Source organism: Sebastes umbrosus, chromosome 1 (assembly GCF_015220745.1).
Source record: "Sebastes umbrosus isolate fSebUmb1 chromosome 1, fSebUmb1.pri, whole genome shotgun sequence".
Classification (NCBI taxonomy): Eukaryota; Metazoa; Chordata; class Actinopteri; order Perciformes; family Sebastidae; genus Sebastes; species Sebastes umbrosus.
In genome coordinates, this window is record NC_051269.1 from 36,814,875 (window position 1) to 36,837,710 (window position 22,836).

Below are 22,836 nucleotides of genomic sequence, written 5' to 3' on the forward strand. Positions count from 1 at the left end.
GTGGGAAGGTGCCGCAATGCCGGATATCAAATGAATGCAGCTGAAGCGAACACTTCATGCTGTCTGCTGTGGCCTCTCTGCTCTGTGTGATGGTGTGTGCGTCATCCATGACACAGACAGAGAGCATAACACAGCGATGTAACCTGGTCGCTACGTTTTGATAAAGTCCAGACCTCACCTGCCCGTTATTATTGGCTGGGGGCTACACACAAAGGCTGACGCCCAGAAACGTCCGGAACACAGCAAAATAAGAAGAAAAGAGTGGATCATTAGTGATGGCTGAGAGGGATTGCTTTTATATGAGTCTATACATTGTTTTTTAGGAATATCCGGCATGGTATACCTTTAAGGCAGTGGTTCCCAACCTAGGGATCAGACCCTCAAAACAGGCCATACAGATAAATCTGAGGGGTCGCGAAATGACTAACAAGAGAAGAAAGAAGATAAAAGGATCTTAACAACCTGTGACGAGGGGTTGCATGTGAGCACTGCTTCATTTAAGGGGTCATAAACCAAAAAAAATTTAACCACTTCATTAAGGCACAGTGATTATTTACTGGATTATTTCAGACTCTTAGTGTCAACAATGGGGAATCATTTCAGGTTTGTTTCTTCTCTTTCACCTTTGTTCAAATTACAGAAACACTATCCAGGTATTGTGTGTATAATTTGTTTTGCCTAAATGAATTATCTTGATCATAGCTGTCCACAAAACAAAGTGTTATTACAGACAAGAATATGATAATAATTTGGAATAATTCAACACTACTAATATTAATTTAGGGAGCACGGAGCCTGTAGGAGGGTATTTAGAGTGTCCTGTGAGAAAAACGTGGCTCTCACTGGAAGAGCACTTTGTTCAGATCAATACAGTACATACAACTAAATCATTAGTTCAGTCTAAATAAAGGTGTTGACTTTGCAACTAAGCTGCGAACCAATTAACTCGGCCTGAAACGGATAAATGAATGATTTAGTTTGTAGTACTTTGCTCCGTATTGCAAATGCAGCACATACAGTAAGTTCCTATTGTTACAGACAACCCCTTCTCCGCCAGGTTTCTCCTCAACCCACGTCTCTCGCTCTCCTTGGCTGTAGCTCGTTGTTGGAGTCTCTGACATGTCCAGATATCGGCGAACGTCGGCGAACATTGGCTAGCATCTTTGAGCAGCTCAAACATGACGCTCGAGCACTGATGTGTTGGCGATCCAACGTTGAGATTTGTCTCTGATCTGGGGCTGTTGTTGGGGAGCAGAAAATCAGTGCTAAGGTCGTGTAGTGTGAACTAGGCATTAGTCGTTAGGCAGTCGGTAGTTACGTGAGTTGTTTGGCAGTGAAGTTACCGTCATCCACTACCGTTTCCTAAACCTAAGTGGTCGTGTTGCCAAAACAAGTTCATTTTGAAAGGACACTATGTGACAAGGGTATATTTACACGCGTCAGTCTCCGATGCAGATGCTCCACTGACCAAGCAGCGTTATTTAATGCGTTGGGAGTGAGAGTGTGTTGGTATTACCACGCAGCTGTGTCTGTCTACAAAGAGTAGAACTCTTACCTGGTTTGGAGCCTTCAGCCACGGAGCCGTTGTACACCTGGTTCTGAAACTCGGGTCTGTTGTCGTTCATGTCGATCACATAGATGTAGAGATCAATCGGGTTCTCCACCTGGTTACCGTTCATGTCCACTGCATGGGCTCGCAGCTGCGAAACATACAGAAAAGCACACAGGGATCCTTAGCATTCAACGGCGAATACAAGCTTGAATAAATATTCCGAATGTAGCTCAGCCGACAACGGGCCGCTGGCTTGATTGATACGAAACTCTGCAGACTGCCTGGACTGGAACAAACTCAGCCCACAACTTTGACTTTATTAATTGGCAACTTCATTTAACTGGCAACTGTTTGTGTTTCTTGTCTGCCAACGGGGCATTGAGTATCCTGTTGGCATCTTGGCACGGATCACCACAACACAGAAAGGGGCAAAGCAGTGAAATGTTCCAGACACACAAACAACACCTATTTTGTTGTTAGCACAGCCAGAGGCCTAAAAAAATATCAGAGGTGTTTCTGCTCAAGCTGTGGCTTCTTTTTTTTTTTTTGCGCGGGGAGAATGTTTGTCTCGGGTTTGTTTTGTCAAAGCCAGCCATTTGGACGGATGTCTCTGACTGATGAGCTGTTCTCTGACAACTCGCAGAGTGAGAATAGAGGGAGCGAAAGAAGAAGAGAACGAAGGGAAAGAGCGGCACGGGGAAAAAAAAGAGATGAGAAGGAGTGACTGAGGCTTGTGCAAGTAAATGAGAGATGAAAGCACAAAGAGGCAGTGTGGGGGGTGTGGGGGGGCTTGAACAGGGAGGACTGACAAAAGCAATCATCATCTACAGTGGGATGTCTTAATCTCCAGCGCTGCTGTTACACACCCTCCACTCCCCACCAATCCCCACTAATGATATCTAACATAACGCAAAGCTTTGTAATAGCCCTGGAACCAAACCGGCACTGCTCACTGTGACTTACATTACCCTCATTCAATTGCCTAGAAATCCATATCCTCAGCCGACATGTTATTCAATCACAGCTTGGCCTGGTAAGAGGAGAAGGGGCTCTCATTCTGGCTAAAACTGACACGCTGGCAGCAAAATATTTTGTGTGCAACAACACAGTCGAGGAGGGTCTGCCTGCTAGCCTATTTACAGCAAGTCGTGATGCATTGTGGGGGTGACATGAAAGATTGAATGGCAGCACCTGCCTTCACCGAAACACAACTAATCATGTCGGCTTTTGTGCCCGCCTGTCAAGGATGTTTCAAAACATACCCCAACAAGAGCGACCGCTTGAGCATTCACACGCTGCATTCCAAACACCAATTCAGACACATGTTTACGCATATTAACACGGACTTTGACAAAAGCGCGGGGATACATGCTGGGGATGCACACGCAGCCAATCAAAAGAGCCCTCTTTAGCCACTTAATGATCCTCAAGATGCTATTTTTCCATTGGCTGAAGCACAACAAACAGACACGAAGAGGAGACCCAACAAACAAACAAGCCCAATCTGTTTTCTCAGCTGTGAACGCCGCACGCTGAGGGGATGTGTGACTGCGATATGTGTGACTGCTTCAGTGCACTGGTGTGTGTGTGTGTGTGTGTGTGTGAATGTGCGATAATGACTGTGTGTTTTTGTTTGTGTGTGTTTTGTCCTTTCTGCCTGTGCATCCCGGCATACTTTCTACATGTGTATATATCTCTAGATCCTCATCTCTGTGTGAGTCTTCCTGTTTGTGAGTGTGTGTGGCTACGCTGGAGTCTGTTTCTGTGTGTCTGTGTTTGTGTGCTCGATGGAGGAATTGGAAATGTGATCTAAGGGCCTGGAGGAGTGTGTGTGTGTGTGTGTCTGTGTGTGTGTCCGTCTCGCAGACTGCAAATGCATGTGTGTGGAGCGACATCAGTATTCTGCAGGCTGAGCTTTAGTACGACTGGACCCACCGCAGAGGAGGAGTACAGTTTGGATTTGGACCATTGGTCCTCTGACCCAATATATTACCATATAAATGAATGGTACCAGAAATCCTTGACTGTACAGGATGTGTTGCTTGCTAAAATATTGTAGTTATTGCTGCATATGCCAACTACATACCTATGATGTTGAAAATGTTTACTATACAGACATGCCACTATAACTATCATTATTTTTTAAAAGGTACTATATGTAACAATTTACATGCATTAATCGCTTTGTATTGTCACTGTGTGAACAGATAGAACAGGTTGCTTATAAATGTAAAGGACTCGGGACGGTTTTGCTTTGTAATGTTAGCTGATGAAGTCATTTGCAAATGGCAAACTAGTTAGTATCATGGTGATTGGACATTAACAGATATTAACGGTGATATATGATTGTAATGTAATGTCACGTCACTGTTTTGGCCGATGTCAAGGATGATCGCCCGTGCCTGCGGAGTGTGAGCAACAGGATGCTGATTGCAGTTCACTTAACGGCCACCGGTGTCATTAATAACTAGAATGCGCAGACCTCCGCTAAGGTGCCCGAGTACGATTGCCCCCCCTCTCCGTTCAGCTTGCGCCGTCATCCACGCGTATTTTTGTTTATGTTGAGATCAGCTGAACGTAGTGGAGCATCGTAAAACACGTCATTTAAACTGGACAGAAACAAAGTAAAATTCACCTAAACCGTAGTCGTTACCCTTTCCAACAACCACCAAGTGTGCTTTGGTCGAACTCAACTGTAATTTCACAGAGTTTAATGTGAAAAAAGGCAGAATCTACAGTCTACAAAATCTAATGGATTGTTCATTGTGCCACACCCCACCCCTCCAAAAAATTTCATTCAAATCCATCGCAGACTTTTGGAGTAATTCTGCTAACAGACAAACAAACAAACCAACAAACCAACAAACCAACGCCGGGGAAAACATAACCTCCTTCCTAGGCCGTCCACCTTGGCAGAGGTAACAAAGACTTTCTTAAATTTACATATAGTACCTTTAAACAAGCTGGCAGCGTGGTAACCTTGCACAGCAGCTGGATTCTCGCAAAGACACAAGATCACGCGAGAATCGCAGGATCAAATGTCACACAAAGATCCATCTTGTCAGGCTTCAAGTAATGCGTTTGTGTCCAGCTCGACAGACAACGGACCAATCAGCGTCCTGTGAGGAGCTACTGGTAGCTATGGGCGTGGCTTAGGTGTGTGTGAGACCCGGTGAGACTATAGCGTGAGACAACACGGAGAGGCAACTGTTCGTTCTACATTTTTTTTACCTTGACTTGGGTATAAAGGGGTGGATGATAATATCAAAGATGTTGGAACATATTCGAAGTGTTGAAGCCCTTTGCAGTCACTTTTTGACAGCACACTTTGCAAATAGGATATCATCTTCTACAACTCCCTGGTCATTTTGTAGAAAATGCACCAACGCTGCCTTTTGAAGGCGTTTTTCTTTTTAAGATATGAGGCTGGAAATTCTGTTCCCTCTGACATATCTACAGCTTCAGATGAGTGGCACAATTCTCTCACACACATAAACAAACCGTTGCACACACGTGTTACAGCATGTGACAAACGTGAGAAGAGATTTCACCGCACACACAAACAACGTGAATCTTGAGATTCGTTTTCAGAGGGCAACAATGCAGGAATCAGGAAACCATAGATATCGTAGCTTATACAATTCTTACGGTTATAAAACTATGACTTTATGTAACCGTGTTTACTCCGACATCCCTACTTCGGATAAGGAAAGACTCCCCCCAAAAAACTTTTGACAGGGAAAGAATGGCAGAAACCTTAGGAAGACCAACTGAGGAGGATCCAAGAGGATGTTGAGCGACTTCAAGGTCCCACCAAACTGATAGGACCTGAGCCACATAACCTCCTCTCCAAATGAGCACAAACGTCCCAACAGTACTATCAGCTAATCGTGATTGGTGTAATACGAACATACAAACCCTCACTGTACACTTAAGTGCATGCATTCATGCAAACAAACACACACAAAAAACGCAGACGTTCCCATATTTGCTCGACTCTCTTTGTGTGTGGCTGACTCACAATACATCTGTCTGACAAAACTGAAGCTCAGGCTAACACCCACTCTCCTCACCTCACAGATCACTTCCCTCTGGTGCCAGTCTGTCAAAAACAGCAGCCTCGTCTCTCTTTTCACTTGAACCCAAAAACTAACAAGCAAAGTTTGGCCTGCGAGAGCGCAGCAGTGCTGGGAACTTCCCGTCTAGTTGAAAGAAATAAGCAATGGACTAAATTTCCCCTGGGTCAAACTCTGGCTTACATTCTCCTGCACTAAATCATACATCACATCACAAGCAGCACGGGTCCATGGGAGCCTAAACAGGAGCTGCATTCGACATGAAGTGCCCTCAACCTAACATGCTGTTTTCACTACAGGCTGTGTCAAATAAGAACTGTTTACTGAGCGGGCTGTCCTTTCCCGGGGACCAATAATCTGGCTGCTTTATTGATCCCAATTTGCTGGTTGAGTGTACGAGAAGGTATGGAGAGACAGCAAACACACACACACAGCAGCGTCCAGAGCCTGAACGTACGCAGCAAGTTAGGTGACAAGAGACTCATCTAAAACTAAGTGGAACACACACACTCACACACAGACGTACGCGACAAACCAATCAAGAAGGCATCAAGAGCTCTGTGTTTGTCTGTAGTCATCGCACGTCCTGCGTGTGTGCATTGGTGTTTATAATGTGTGCATACCGCTCAGAGAGCGCGCTGACAGAGATCCACTCTCCTTTATTCTATTCCTCCTCTGAGGCAGCAGCATGCTTTTGAATTAGCTCTATCAGCATCGCAGCCATCTATCATGCTGACAGGCACGCGGGTGTTGTGAGTCTGACACCGGCGCTCACCTCGAGTGGAGGTGTTAGATATAAACTGAAACCTGGAATGTGTGTATATGAACCAATGGCCTCGCGTTAACGCAGGTCTCATGTGGTCTGCATATCTAATTTACGGAGCTGTTTAACTGGAGGTTCCAGAGGGGCCGGTCGTGAACTCAAACCTCAAGCCTCCTTGTGTGTGTGTGTGTGTGTGTGGCGGGTAATCCTATGGGCCATATGCAGGCTAACTGTACAGCTGTCAGGCTGCACCTTTGAACAGCTGCAAAGTGCACAAGGTGAGCGAGGAACAACGTGTGTGGGGGTGGTGAAGTGAAACGGGGCAAAGGTACAAGACGGGAAAGAGGGAGGCACTTACAGAAAGTAAGAAGAACTGGGGGAGAAGAGAGACACGACCCTGCTCATGGTATAAACCAGGGTGCTCAAAGTGGGGCCCACGGGCCAAAGTTGGCCCACCATCAGGTTCGATTTGGTCAGCCAGACGTTCGCTGGCGATGCCGACTAACTTTACTGTCTTTCAGAGGCTGTAGCAGGCAGTTTTTGAGTTAAGGTCTTTGTACACCAAGCCTGTATTTTTCATCCAAAATAATCACACATTTAAAAATAAATACAACCTCATGTTGTGTCAATCACGTTTAAACACCAACTACGAAACTCTCATCCGTCATTAAAGTTTTCAGGATAGGTTTGATTTTCTGCGTTTTTCTGCATCCGTCAAATGGCAAAAGAGGGTTGTTTGACCACTCAGAGCCATCGTCCCTGCAAGCATCGTCATCCAAATTGGCATGATAAACATTCACTTTGTCTCCACTTCACGATAAAGATTCAAAGGTAGATTGTGGCAGATGATTGCAGAACAGTTTAGAATGGGGAATGGTTGCAAAACAAAGGATGTATGACAGATTAGACAGTAGTGATTGAGTTCTCGGCAGCTAAACGACAGCTTCTTGCTTATGTCATTCGTTCATTAGCCCTGTTTGGGACTAGCGCTAACCATTGCACCCACGTAATTAATTCAGTTTTGTCACATATTGTGAATTTTTGCAACAAATAGAATAATAAAATGCATAAAGTACAAGTTGCAGAGTTCCCCTCGTCCTCTGCCTGATCTAACAACAGGTGAGGGAAGTGTGTGTGGAGCCAACAGTCCTCTGTAGCTCCGTATCGAGCTAAACTCTAAGCCTGCCCACTTTTTAGCGCACTTTTTCAATGCGACTGATTTGATTAAAATCCTTCTTGTAACTGTACACCGCTCAAATATTCAGTTTCACTGTGAGATACGTCACAGTACAGCAGTTAGAGACGCTTCGGTTTCATGGGGACTTTAACTATGTAAAAGCTAAAATAGTGGAACTTGAGATCCTAGTACCATTTTGCATCTTAAAAATACAATAGGTGTTTTTGAGTTCCAGTTTTGGCCCTCCAAGGGAAAAAGTTTGGGCTCCCCTAATACAAACACACATCAGGTATCAATCAGCACTCAGTACATGTACGTACACATGTGAAGCTGCACCTGCTCATTAGCTCTGATGGTGAGAACAAATACAACAGTTTTCCTGCACTCCACCTTTGTTCTGTCTCTTCCCCTCTGTTTTACCCACCCGGCGCTGCTCCGTGCAGTTAAACCTCACTTTAAATGCCAGCTGAAGCGGCTGTGTGTTTTGTCGAGGCATTCGTCCTCTCGTCGCTGGCTCCGGCATCAATCAGAACCTGTGAGATGCTGGTGTGAAGGTACCGAACGCTTCTCTGAATGCGCTCCGACGTGTGGTGTTTGTTTCGGCGGGCAACATTAGTGCTAGAATAAAAGGTAGATGGGATAGAGGCACATTTCCACGGGGATAATTAGGAGATAATGAGACGGACGTAAATGGAGCTAGAAGGGAAACAGACAAGACAGACTGGTTTCGTCCTTACGTGGAAGGAGGCTCGCTCCTCTCTGTCCAGGGGTTGGGTGACGAACATGTTGCCGCTGATGGGGTCTATGTTGTAGATCCCACTCGGGGGCTGATCGGCGCCTGCTCCCGTGATGCTGTAGCGGATGCCAACAGCTTTGTCCTGATCTGAGCGGATCTGAGAACAAAACCAGAGGAACAAAGTTTAACAGAGAGGAAAGTCTGGCTTCTAGTCGAGGCTGACTTGCAACAGAAAACACACAACATGATCAGAGACATAAATTGTCAAAAATAAACACATTGTGAAATAAAACCGAAAGTTTGAGAGGACACAGGATGTTTGATAGAAACATTGATGAAAACATTCCCACTGCAATCTTTCTTTTGTGCTCACGCTTTGAACCTGCAGCCTGGAGGTAAAAAACTGAAAATTGAACAGCGTGCAGCGGGAAATAGAGCCACCGTCAGATGATTTTATCTGACCTGTTGGAGTTTTTGTTTTCTTTACCTTCGTGGCAGCTTCTCAGCAGCCCTTGAACATGTGGAGAAAGGGCCTTTCTGCCAGCTATGATGGCATTTCTGACGGCCACCTGGCTGGACGACGAGAGAATGATTCACGCCGCTTTTCTCAACCACTTCTGACTGGCGCTTAAAACCTCAATGTGCCTGTTCCACCTTCAACACCTCAGCTGTTATTTCTCACACCATTCAAAATGTGACATTTAAAGAGTGATGTATTTTACTCTGAACATGTTTCAATGCGAGCGGCTCCACTGCAACAGCAATAAAAATATCAATACTGTTGCTCAGCACCTTGCCGACTTAAAAGAAGACAAAAGGAGATGGGACTGAAGCGTTTCTTTCTGTGGCATTGATTTTCAATGGGCTCCAAGGATTCTACTGTCTCACCACACAATGCAGCAGCGTTAATGTGACATTAATTAGATTGGTGGGTCTGACAGTGTTACCATTACTAATACAAAGGCGGCCAACCTCTGAACATTCAGAATTATTCTCTCATTATTTTAATCGTTAAGATTTAACAAAAAACATAAAACATTTTCTTTTGTGAACTTTAGAGGTTTGTTGTTTCCAATAAAACGACTCCTTTAACTTTTAAATCATTTTACATCGTGTTGTGTTTATGGCCATACAGTAGTTTCGAGCAAATCAGTACGGACGGGCTCCGTCATCTGAGGACAAACAGTTTACAGAAATGCTGTTCGTGCAAATGTCACCCTCGAGTTAAATGATCACTCACCAAATCATTTGAACGGTGTCATTTCCATCATCTGCAAGAGCTTGAGACTCACTCTCCAACAACACACACATCAAGACAAATTAACAGTATGGTACATATTTTCTATTTCACGTAATTGCTGCACACCGCCACTGATGAATTCGGTCAGTAATGACTATATATTTATTAGTAAACTATTCTTAAAGATATGATCTACACTGTCAAAATTATTGAGTGTAAAAATGAAATGAAATAAAGACTTTACGATATGATACGTATCACGATACAGGGGTTACGATTCAATATATCGCGATATATTGTGATACTGTAAGCAAGGAGATATATTGATATATATAACATTTTAGGAAAACTGTCATAGTAGGAAGAACACACCACCATATGCATACAATTTGAGTTATACAAACTTACTTTTTGTATGCAATCAGAACAGTGGGATCTGCATTTGCATTCATCAAAGTCACTGTAACATCCAACACCATAGCACTACTTTTTGTGCAATCTGAGCCACCGTCTGCCACAAATCTTTCCATGTAAACTTTAAATTAAACATCATTACAGTGTTTTTGAGAATCAATACAGTATCCCTACATCCGTCCCCCGCAAACGAGAGCCTCGGATGCATCGTTCCTTGTTGTTCCAAGGTCCACATTCATACATAAAGGTGATAGAAACTTTGCAGTAACGGCACTGAGACTTTGTGTGATGACCTGCCTGAGGAGATCAGGGCTGCAAACTCTTTTAAAATCACTTTTAAAACCCCACTTTTTAAAATTGCTTTTTGGTGATTTCATTTATGTTTTATGAGTTTTTAGTTCATTTTACTCTGTGTTGTATTATACGTTTAGTTTTTGGCTTTTAGCTAGTTTTATTCTCTTTGTGTTTTAAATGTTCTCTGTTTTTATTATGAAGCAAAAAATTTGCTAAATAAACTAAGTTTATTATTATTATTATTAGTCAATCAATGTCTACTTGCAACTGCTCTTCACAGGTCGCATGTCTGAGTTGTGAGCAGTTCGGTTTAGTGCTGTCTTTTTACATTTTTATATTTTTCTTATTAGCCCCATACCCCCGTCCCTCAAGAGGCTTTTCCTTTTGCCAGGCCGCCATTGTTAATAAGAATCTGTTCTTAATGACTTGCCTGGTTAAATAAAGGTTAAATCAAATAAATAAATAAATAAAAAGAGTGATTCAGAGTGATTTTTTCTCCTAAGACTGTTTAATTTGAATAATTCTTCGGGGACTGAAGGGTTAAAATTATAATATATTTTCACAAATAGAAATTTTGAGTAAAGTCTAATAAATGAAGATGATTTTATAACGCAGAATTATCTTTTTTTCCTACCTCGGAAATCATCTCCCGACCACAGAGATTCATCTTGTGACCCTTTGTGGTTGGGAATCACTGTCTTAAACAAACCCAGTACAGTACTACGGATCGGTTTGATGGATTTATGGATCCTGGACCAGTCTGATGATCTATCTTTAAGTGCTTTATCTTCATATCATCTTTCCTCCGAACTCGACCTCAGATTCTGAACACTGCGTTGACTGAGCCATCGCTATGGTTACAAGTCACAGGGAATAATCATCACAGAGTCAAATGGAGAAAAAAAGGAAGGCTTGGCTCTTTTTTCTCTCTCTCTATCTTCCTCTTCCCCTCCTATGCAATTTGCCTGGTCTGTGGGGCTGCAGATCATGCATGAAAATGAAATTACTTCATCCGTTCAGCGGTGACGGCGGCTTCTGCATAAAACATCTCTCTGTTTGAACATGATACCCTCTCTCTTAATTTCCAACGTGGTCCTCCCACACCCACGGTGTAGCACTCCGCTGTGAGCTCTCACAGCTGCAATTTCCATTTCCTGAGCTCACTTCTTCACACAGGATCCACACGTGGACCCCGCAGGTTCAGGTGTAAATGTAGAGTGCTGTATTACTCCCATCAATCAGTGCACTCGGGCTGTTCTACTTACATGTAATCACTGTAGCGTGACAATGATACTGTAAGACTAATTGCATTTATTATTCACGACGCCCACCGTCTGCCAATCAGAGCGGGATGAAATGACGGCATAAATAATAACATAATTTGATCATTCACCCTCATCATCAGTGTCATCAGACACATGCAGAACAGACGGATTATCAGTGATGAGAACATGCCTGAGAGAGTTATCTGAGAAGGAGATAGACGTGTTAAGACAACCCGGTCTCACGGAAAGGCGTGGAAATACCACAACATTACACGCACATTCTGCGTGTCAAAAGTACGTATTTTTGCCTTTTGGCTTGTCATTTGTATGCCACGCAAACGTCTGCAGTTAGGTTTAGGCAAGAAAAACGCTTAGTTAGGTTTAGGAAAAACGCCATGGTTGGGCTGAAAATAAGTACATAAACTAAGTAAAATTTGTACGGAAAAAAACGTAACACAACTACGGAAAGCCAACACATTCTCACTTCCAACTCGACAAATACCGTCGCTTGATCAGTGCCCCTTGGCATCAGAGACCGACGCATGGGTTACCCCTCTTGCGTTACTTTTGGACCAGAGACGGTGTGTCAATATACGCTCATTACATCCATAGTGTCCTTTCAAAATAAATTTCCGTTTTCACAGGAAGTTAGGTTTAGGCAACAGAACCACTTAGTCAGGGTTATGAAACGGTCGTGGTTGACGTTAACTTCACAGACTTCACAAACTGACGATACTAACCAGTCACGTGACTAAAGACTGACGTGACAACTAAGTCAATGTTACTTTTAGTTTCACATGGAACACGAACCCCGGTCTTCTGGTTGAAAGTCTTGTGTTTGTGTGACCCATCCACCTCCCGTCCCTCCCGCCCGCATTCAATGGACTCTCACGCTATTAATATTACATCACTTGCTCCAACCATCGAATAACGCCGTGGGTGGGTTTACATTGAAGTTAGATGAAAGCCCGGTGCTTCACATACTGTTGTTTAAGGGTGTTTCCTTGTGCCAAGGGGCACTCACCAAACGGCGGTATTTGATGTGTTGGGATTGTTGGTTTCCACTGTAAGTGTATTTATTATAATATAAATAAACAATTGGTCCAAGATATTGTTGGCTTAAAAGTGTTTAGTCAGTTTTACTACGAGTTACATGGTTGAAAAGTGTATTTCTTTCTTTCTTTCTTTCTTTCTTCATTTGTTACCTCAATGCAGAAAATGAGGAAGGGCGCCTACTGGCATTTTTAAAAAGAAATGTATTTATTTATTTATTTTTAGAGGGCAACCAGAACCCCCAGAAGGTGGCTCCCTAGACGACCGCCTACTCGGCCCACGCCTTAAGCCAGCCCTGGCCTTGCGCATTATTGTGGCATCCGTACTATACTTTTCATGCAAACTGGCTGGTTAAGGCCTCACTGTTCAAAACAACAAGAAATGAACTGAGGCACACCACAAAGAATCCATCTGCTCGTGTTGCGGGAAACATACTGTACATACAACATACATAAAAAAAAGAAAAAAAGAAAGTTCCACCACCCTGCATCTATTTCTGAATGTAAGTATTTCATGCGTGCCTTAAGAGGCGGCTTGTATGTGTGTGACGAGAAATGTTTGACAGGTAAGAGATTCTCTGAGAGCACACCAAAGCGAGGATCAAAAGGACCAGCTCGGTTCAATAATTAACAAGGCTGTCATGTGGGAAACACACGTGAAGTTTTCACCTGCCACGGGTCTGCGCTCCTCCTGCATCTGGACGTGTGCCTGTCTGATTGTGAGTGTGTGTGCGAGTGTTTGCGTGCGATCCGTCTCTTCGCCTCAACTTCAAAGCAGACCGTGTGTAGCCGGCACACTGGTGGAGTTAAAGCCCCCAAGAGGAGACAAAAGGAGCTCTTACACGTCATGCGACCCTCCGCTTTCCACGCCTGCTTTAAATTCCACATCAAGGCCACCTGAGACCAGATGTCACATTCGCCCGTGTCTCTTAATGAAGAGTCTTTATATCAATAAATTGAATAAATGAAGAAGCACGGCTTCTCGGAGTCCTGGGAATCCCCTGAGTGACAACTACTCAATTGAGCCATTTGAATGGAATGCTAATGATGAAAGCTGGGATTTCTATCCTCCTCCTCCTCTCCATCTATCCATCGCCATCTTTCATTCTCCCTCTCACTTCAGTAACTCCTGGCAGATAGAAAGGCTACTAATCATGCAAAAAACACAGCTAGAGACAGAGAGAGAGGCAGATGCAAGGGACTAACTGGCTGTCTGTCTCCGTCAGATCAGACCAGACATCAGATAAGTGACCTATTTGTAGCTCTTTGAGAGTGATTTCCTTGATTACTGACAACCACTGGGATCCTGTGGGACGAGCTATCAGCGTGAGAAGAAAGATGGAGAGGGATGGAGGCAGTGAGACACGGGGAGCGAAAGCAATGGGGAGTTGGGGGGGAAAATTAGATGAAGAATTAGTGTTCTGTTAAACTCCTCAGGGTGACACAAGGCACACAAACAGATAGGAAACGGAAAGGAATACATTTCCATTTATTGAGCATAGCGGCTGGCTGCCTAATTAGCGCAGTGTGAAGTTTCAGCCTGTCCAAATCTCCTTTAATTGATCCAACCCTGTATGATCACCATATCTGCATAAATAGTTTGATGCCTACATAACCAGGGACTAATTTACTGTTTGTTTGATGGTACTCTGCGTTTCATCCGTTCACTCCATGTCAGACTTGTTTCGAGCAAAACGAACAAAGCGGCGTTCTGCTATGCAAAGGACGAGCGCAACGCGGAGCTGTAGTTCTGTTTCCCTTCCAGGAAGCAACAATCATTCAACCAGGAAGTCATTAAAGGACAGTGCGCTGCAGGCACCCAAGGGATCATTAAGGGTTACTGTGTGCTATGGGCTGATGTCACACAATAATGGGAATCTGTAGTTTACACTCTTTGATAGCCTCTTTTATGTCTCGTCCGCGCTTAATGGCTCAGGCTTGTGTTGTAGTCCTTTGGCTTCACACATCTCTTTCTCTCTCTCTCTCTCTCTTTATTTTATAGCTCTTTATGGGCTCAGTCACCTCATTTTGCCTTTAGGGCACATCAAACACCCCCCACAGGTTACACAGGCTACAGAGCCACACCAGGAAACCACAGGATCACTCAGATCTATCCAACACAGTATGAATTTATTAACACTCTGCTACTCTGTTACCAAGAGGACAATGCTGCATGTTGATGCCACTTTTTCACTTGAAAAAAAGCGTCCTCTGCAGTAGGTTAAAGATGTGTATATATATCACACATGCACGCAAAATGGGGGCAGTTGAATTAGTCCCTTAAAGGGGACATATCATGCACATTTTCAGGTTCATACTTGTAGTTTAGGTTTCTATTAGAACATGTTAACATGCTTTAATGTTCCAAAAACACATTTTTCTCATACTGTCTGTCTGAATATACCTTTATTCACCCTCTGTCTGAAATGTAATAAATCAAGTGAGAAGTAGGGCCATTTTCTCATAGACTTCTTTTTGCAACCAGAAGAGTCGCCCCCTGTTGGACATTAGAAAGTTTAAGGTACTTCAGCATTGGCTTCACCTTTCAGATCCGGAGGTAGCCACCTGGTTTTAGCGCCCGTCTCTTTAAGCCCACCTCCTGAAAAAGCCCAGTCTGCTCTGATTGGCTTGCGAGAAAAATATGATGCACCTTTGCAAAGGTAGTTCTGGATCTGGAGGTTTGCCCACATCCAATGATGCCAAAAACGTGTTGCCTACTGCAGCTTTAATAGCACTTGGGATGAAGGAGATGTGGAATCTTTTAGTTCTCCTAACGGGTGCCCTGAAACAATGTCCAGATGACAAAAGCTTGAACTCCTTCAGGTCCTGGCAGTATAATATCACAATCGCCCTTCTAAGGACCTGCCTGTTATAAATGTTCAAGAGCATCGCCCGACGCCTCCCTGAAATCTTACTGGCCACTTTAACAAGACTACCAAGTCTGTTCTTGTTGGACAGATTTAGATTCCCAAGCCAAGCAATAATAGTGGGTCACGTACAGTCTATGGTTTGTATCAAGGTAGCGTTAGCATTCACTTGATGGCTGCCTAGCAACATATGAAAAACGTAGAACAAAGTCCGCACACTGTAGCTCCCTTAGAGTGCAATTTATTGGCACATCTGTGTGCAAACTTTCTTCTGCGGTTTTGGATGTGTGTGACCACCTTACATTGTTTGCCTAGCAACATATAAAATAAAAAGACGCAGCAAACTGCAAAAAAATGCTCCGTCTGATCAGGGCCTCAATAGAGTGAGACGAGAAGCATAAAGTCAGCTATTTATATTACTGAGTGAATGTCACTGATGGCGCCACTAGCCAAATATGGAAACTCCTACTACACAGCAGTTTGAGATGAGCTATGTAAGTATGTAGGTTTGAGGGACGGTTAATATGCAGTAACTCCAAATTAATGGCATTGCCATGCTGAGGTGCATTGTGGGAGGAAGTGATGCCAACCACTCGGGGCACAGACAGGCTACGACTGAGCCCTTCTAACGGCCTCTCAGTCACGCTTTAGCTGTCATAGCTGTCAACCATAATTAAGACAGCGTCTGCCAAACGATGCCTCGTACACTCACAAGCCTGCTCTGCTTTTAGACTCCGTCTCCCACTCTGAACTGCTGGTTTACGCCGGCATACGTAAGACATACCGATATGGTTATTTAATATGGATGAAAGCATGATTCAGATTTTTTTTAATGAGGCAAAGTGTTCAGAGTTATTCTGTGGATGATGGTTGGTTCCTCATGTGGATTCAGTGTTGAGCAGAAAACAATCAGAAGACATTTTTAAACAGGATTTTAGAGATAACCAAATCTAATTTGCTCTCCGATGCTCTTACTCTTCCCTCTTGAAATGACTCAAATTTCCCTCAAGTAGTGTGACTTTCCAGTAATTTCACCCGCAAGCTCATATGTCTAATTTCTATTTGCTTTACTGCTCCTTTTTTACGCTGCCGCCTGTCGACTTGGGGAATTGCTGGCAAGCTACTTAATGGTTTTAAAATATGCTTTCATTTTTTCAGCATGTTTCCAGAGCAGGTCTGGCACCTTAGTGAGCGGTTTTACAGAATAAAAAACAACACTGTCATGCTGGAAGAGACTACTGAGTTTCCCATCTTGAGCAGTCTGCCATCAGTGTCACCACTGTGTTTAAAATATTCAGATCTCATAATAAACCTTTTGCACTCGCGGCGACGCTGAAATGGCTGCTAACATGAGTCACAGCAAATGGGTGAACTGCCATGTAGAACAGCGTTATCAAAAGCATCCGTGCATCTGCAAAACTACACAGGCATCCTTGAAAATCGCCCTGTTTGATAACGTCTCATCTTTCCCTGCTGTTATACAGTATCTGTTTTCTCTTTGTTGAACATGAGGGAAATGGCAAAACTACATGCTTTTTTAACTTCCTCTTAAATTTCAGTTTTGCATCGCTTTGATCCCTCCTGCTGCGCGCTTGTCACTCTTCAAAGCTGATGGGGCACAGGAATTCAAATAATCTGATAGGCCATCCACACAAACATCCCACAGAATGACAGAGGAGGGAATATGAAGCGGGAGATGAAAGAACGAGAGAGATGGGCTGACAAAACGGAAACAAAATGTGGGACCTCAAGTTTTATTTTTTTTGCCAGCCTTCAAACTTTCCCTCCTACAAAATACAATAACAACCTTAAGCGTGAGGGAGTGTGGCGATAAAGAGGGGTAAAACCTGTCATTTAGTGGCGTCATGAGAAGGGAATGGTTTTAAAAATAGTCACATAAGGAGGTCTGTGTGTGAGAGAGAAGCTGCAGAGAGATCAGGTTTAATATCTCTCAAGTGAGGGGCCACCGACAGCCACCGTCGCACACAGTTATCCCTGATACTCATAACGCGTCTGGGCCTCGGCACACAGGCACGCTGGAATATTACGGATCAGAAACTGAATGGGAAATGAACCAAGCGCCATGCAGCTCTGAAATATGTTTTATTTTTGCCTTATACACCCTCCTTTTCATTCGTCTGTGCTGCCACATCAGCTCGTCTGTCTCTCTCCGTCTCTCGCTCTCCTCCCAGCGCTCCCAGTGGGAGGGAAGCAGCGAGAGTCCCATCAATACAAACGAGCAAGAGTCGCCACCTGAGGACGCTTTGTCTGCTCTGGTACTGACACTGTTATTCCGCCATTCTTCTCCGCTTTCTAACGCGGTCAATTGAATTGAATCCTTGGAGTTTCTCAGGTTTCCTGAGGCGATGCTTCTGTGAAGTGGATTTGGATTTAAAGATAATAGAGTGAGACTTCTTTTTTTTTCGAGACAATTTAAGGAAACAAAGCTGGAACCGTTTGGGGAGGATGTTTTTCTCCCTCCAGAGGAGGTGTTTTAATGTGATGTATAAAAGGAAAAGACAATCCAGTTATGTGAGTGTGAAAAGAAGGGAAGAAGCTTAGAAGGCAACATCTGAGGAAGCGGAGGCATCGCAGAGAAACATCTCTTCTAATGAACACCAGAAAGCGTTCTGAATGCCGGCAGCACATCCAATAAATAAACTACAAATGAAAGATTTTGGCTCTCTTTAAAACAACACTCGGTCAAAACTGAGTATATGTCTGGACCGTGTACGGTCAGTCTGTGAATTTGTAGCTAAATGGTTACACAAATAGTCAGTGGTCATGTCTATAATGTTAACTCCAGCGGCACATGTTCAATACGTCCAGCAAAGAGGCGCTGCTCCACTCAACTGGCCGTTCAGACGGTAACATACTCGTAATCATTGAATACATGTGATTGGTCCCTGGTTTTCTGCTTGCCATTTCAAAAAGGAAACCACGTGGCGGCCTGCTCGTAAACTTTATGTTATTCTGTGTAAACAATCCACCGAAATCTACTTCTGAAAACATTTAGAGCGAGAAACAGGCGATGCAACTACTGAATCTGGTTTCATTTTAGAACTAGACCGCCTAGTTTGACAGCTTGGTCCAAGTTTCGTGAGCCAGATGCATCGTGCTGGACGGGCTCATTTGTAAAAAGGACTGTTCCCACCTTTTCATTTTGAAAAGAGCAACGGCCAATGAGGAAACTCCAACACTCGGCCAACTAATCGTGTAACTTCATCACTCAGTGACAGACTTTTGTGTTTGTAGAGCTGACCTTCTGCGGTTCAGCCAAAAAAACAAGCATATGAAGTAGGGCTGTCAATCGCAAATTTATCACATTCTTTATCCGTTCAAAATGTGCCTTAAAGGGAGAATTGTATGTATGTATATATTTATTTTTGGAACTCAATTAACAACACAAAACAATGACAAATATTGTCCAGAAACCCTCACAGGTACTGCATTTAACATAAGAAACAATATGCTCAAATCATAACATGGCAAACTGCAGCCCAACAGGCAACAACAGCTGTCAGTGTGTCAGTGTGCTGACTTGACTATGACTTGCCCCCAACTGCATGTGATTATCATAAAGTGGGCATGTATGTAAAGGGGAGACTCGTGGGTACCCATAGAACCCACTTACATTCACATATCTTGATTTCAGAGGTCAAAAGACCCATTTGAAAATGCACGTCAGTTTTTCCTCGCCAAAATTTTGAGTAAGTTTGAAGCATTATTTAACCTCTTTCATGACAAGCTAGTATGACATGGTTGGTATCAATGGATTCCTTATGTTTTCTAGTTTCATATGATGCCAGTATCTTCAATATAATTAATTAATTAAGTTAATGTGTTAAAGAAATTAGTGCCATTGTAACAAATTTGCGTTAACTTTGACAGCCCTAATATGAAATCTTTAGAGGAAAGATATTTTTTCCTAAGCTCATATGGACCACAGATATCTGGAGGTTGTCCCTAAAAAGTCTGACGTGAACCTTTTCTGTCGTCTCTCTTTTAAACTTGAATACCCTCCAACTCCATCCTGTATGTCATTTGTCGTCAACCAAAAAAAAAAGAAAGAAGTCCCACCGCTTTCACATTTTGTATCAGCTCAAAAATACATTAGATGCTTTCTCAGGCGTACGCGCCGTGCACGCACACGCACATCACTGCTTCCACCTCAGACCATTAACCAGACGGAGGAATGAAATGTAGGATCGGAAAAAGGGGGGGGGGGGAGAGGGGCGGCAATTAGAGGGAGAACAAATATTAATGGAAGTTAAGAAGTGACTCACAAACCCAATTACAGCATTAGCCAGGCAATTTAGATGAGCTCTGCGAGAGGCAAGAATCCTGTTGAAATGTACCAGCGATCTCTCTGCATTAACAATGGCATTAATTCCCCTGATTCACAGCGAGGGGAGAAGAATAGAGAGCAAATACAGCCATTCTGTCTCCTTTATAAAGAGAGCCACATTCACTATAATTCTGTGATGGGAATGGAGGAGGCAGAGGCCGCCGTTCTTGTCTCGCCCGCCCCAAACAGACTGCAGACCCCCGGAGAGTCGCAACTCGTTAAATAGCACCATTCTCCTGCTCTACCCAAAGCTTCCAAACACAAGGATGATAGGTAAACCACAGAGAAATGTCCCACTAGATAATTACAGTGAAGACATGGTTGGCTGCTGGAAGGCTGACTAAAGGGAAAGACAGCGGCATACAGAGATAGATAGAGTTATAGACAGAGGAAGGAGGCGGCGCCGAGCTTTCTGCTTGCTGTTGCACTTTTCCTCCCCACCTACCGCCATTGTCAAACCGCATCCTTCAACCGAAGCTGCTGCCACACGCTCCCACAGGGGACACGCGGTCCTGACAGCCCGGCCAATCAGCAGCACCCTGAGGCCGGTTGAAAGCCCTTCTGGCGTGCCTAAGGCTAGCGGGGTCCAACCAATCAGTTAGAGGCTTGAAAGGAGGGCCACGTTTGGCTCAGGGAGCCTCCGAGGCTGCCAATGAGAGTCCAGAGGGGGAGTACGAGTGGCTCAGAGGGAGGCTGCCAGAGGGGTCAGAGTGGACGAGGGCAGACTGACAGTTATTTAGTGAGAGGCTGAGCTGTGTCACTCACAACAGCACTCAGCCTTTGTACTGCCGGGCCGCCTCTAATGGGACTGTCACCTTCTAATTGTCCGACTGGGGATGCGGAGAATGACAAACAGACACATGAGCTCAAATACACAGACAATACGTACTGTAGAGACACACACAAATACACAGTTACACACCTCGCAGACACATGCACAAACCAGCAAACAAAAGGCAACGTGCACAAACGTTTACACACTGTTTTGAGATCTGTGTTTATGGGGGAATTCTCACAGGGCGCGGTATGTAAGACTGCACTGACCTGCACATCCATTAACAGCTAAGGCCTGAGGCTAATTTCTATAATACACCTGGTACTTTCCTTTATGTATGCATAATATCTGAATATATTTGCTATACACCAAATTGCTATCCACTATGTTAGCCAATGTCGCCAACTTTGTCTGACAGCTTTTTGGTGTAGTGGGCTTTTCGCTGAAGGCTGCTGGAAAGGAAGTTAATGAGAGAGCTGAGAGTGAGACTGAATGAGAAGGGGACGTAGTCACCGTGACGTCACCCCATTGGTTTGTGGACTGCGGTATTGAAGCCTTGAGTTCGGCATTTTGGCCGTTACCGTCTTGGTTTTTGGCATGGATGTATGAAGAGAACTGGATACAGCATTGGAGGCGGGTGTTCCTTCATTCCTATGAGAGTTGCTCAGTGGCGCATGAAGCCAAAATGGCCCAACTGCCGAGTGATAAAGTACCCGGATCTTCCGCATCCATTGGGCCCATAGAGCAGGCGCAGTAGCGTTTCCTTTAACTCCGCCTCCCAGCACTCGGTCCAGCCTCGGTCTTCGTCTCATTCACATGAACGGAGGAAGGGAAATATCTCTAGATTCAGCTATTAGTGCATTTTACAACTGTAAGGACCTCATGATTTCAATAAGGGCTGTTCAAGTGTTCGTACTGGGAAGTTGATTTACCCATCGCCATCTTGGTTTCTTGCAACTAGAAGTGACACGACGACTTTCATGAACTTAAAACACACTGTGAAACGGTTAAAGTTGTAAGACGAAAACACGGACAACTCCCAGACCGAACAACGCTGTGGTAGCGACCTGTCAATCACAAGGTAGCCCCGCCCTAAAGCATCCCCTGCTTTATGGTCTATTTGACTCTAAATGGGACCATAATTTACTAAATGAACATCATGCTGTGTTGAAGAAGACTTGAAACTAGCCATTGAAACCATAAACTCATGTTTACAATGTTTACTGAGGTAATAAATCAAGTCAGAAGTAGGCTCATTTTCTCATAGACTTCTATACAATCAGACTTCTTTTTGCAACCAGAGGAGTCGCCCCCTGCTGGCTATTAGAGAGAATGCAAGTTTTAGGCACTTCTGCATTGGCTTCACTTTTCAGAAAACCAAAACAAAGAGGTAAACGACGCTAATACGTTCTGTAGAGCTGAGGGGAACTACATAGGTTATAATTCTACAATAATTATATCATGTTATAATTCTCTGTGGATTTGTCACTACAGGCAGCTTACAGAGTAATTTATTCCATTGTTAATATGAATATTTATTAGAGCAGCTTTAATGTTTTGTTTTAGTAGCAGCTCTGTTCAAAGTTAAGGAAATAAACCGTTAAAGATCGACTGTGCACAATAAGTTACACACATTTTACTATTAATAAATAAATTAGATTGAATCAAACATGAACATCAGAGGGAGCAGTACGTTGAAACGATGATGTGATTTTTCATAGAGAAGAAATTCATTCAGAAATTCATTAACTTTGCTTCAAAAGTGTCATTTTCACCAACTGACTCTCCTAGAAGAGCAAGTTCTGAATGATAAAATGCTTTATAAGCTGAAAAAAATCAATGATAGACCAATCACAACAGTAACAATTGACATGAATATTCTTGAGCCTGAACATTTCATCATCTGCTGGAGCTGAAAACTGCATCGTGCTTTCTGGACGACTCCAACAAAAGGACACGTACTCGAGGAGGAGGTGGAGTGGCTGAAAACGAAGCTGAGTTGAGCTGTAACGACCAACTGATTGTATGAACCAATGATTATTGGCTCTATTGGTATTAACTGCCATGCAATAAGGAATTAGAGACTGAATTATTGGAGTAATTTTGAGGTATTGAAATGGTTATGGTTAATTAAATGATAATCTTTACTTGCTGTCAATAGACAGTGGAAATGACTTGGTTCATATCATACAGCGCAGTCATAAAGATCGGAGTAGTTTAGTACAGAGCAGTTATTTTTACACATATAATGTTGATTCAATTGTGACTTTAAATTGT

General features: G+C 43.6%; 2 protein-coding genes across 3 annotated transcripts in view; one reads left to right on the plus strand and one right to left on the minus strand.

Moving 5' to 3' along the window:
- The window catches only part of LOC119492355 (inositol hexakisphosphate kinase 2-like), a 1,011,171-nt gene that overhangs the window by 380,186 nt on the left and 608,149 nt on the right, over positions 1-22,836 (plus strand). The window lies entirely within an intron of this gene.
- Positions 1-22,836, minus strand: part of cdh4 (cadherin 4, type 1, R-cadherin (retinal)) — a 255,715-nt gene that overhangs the window by 57,534 nt on the left and 175,345 nt on the right. For both annotated transcript variants that reach the window (XM_037774104.1, XM_037774170.1), the window contains exons 6-7: positions 8,306-8,461; positions 1,556-1,700 (exon numbers count right to left, since the gene is read on the minus strand). In XM_037774104.1, coding sequence (XP_037630032.1) covers positions 1,556-1,700; positions 8,306-8,461 — 301 coding nt within the window. The remainder of the gene's footprint in view (positions 1-1,555; positions 1,701-8,305; positions 8,462-22,836) is intronic.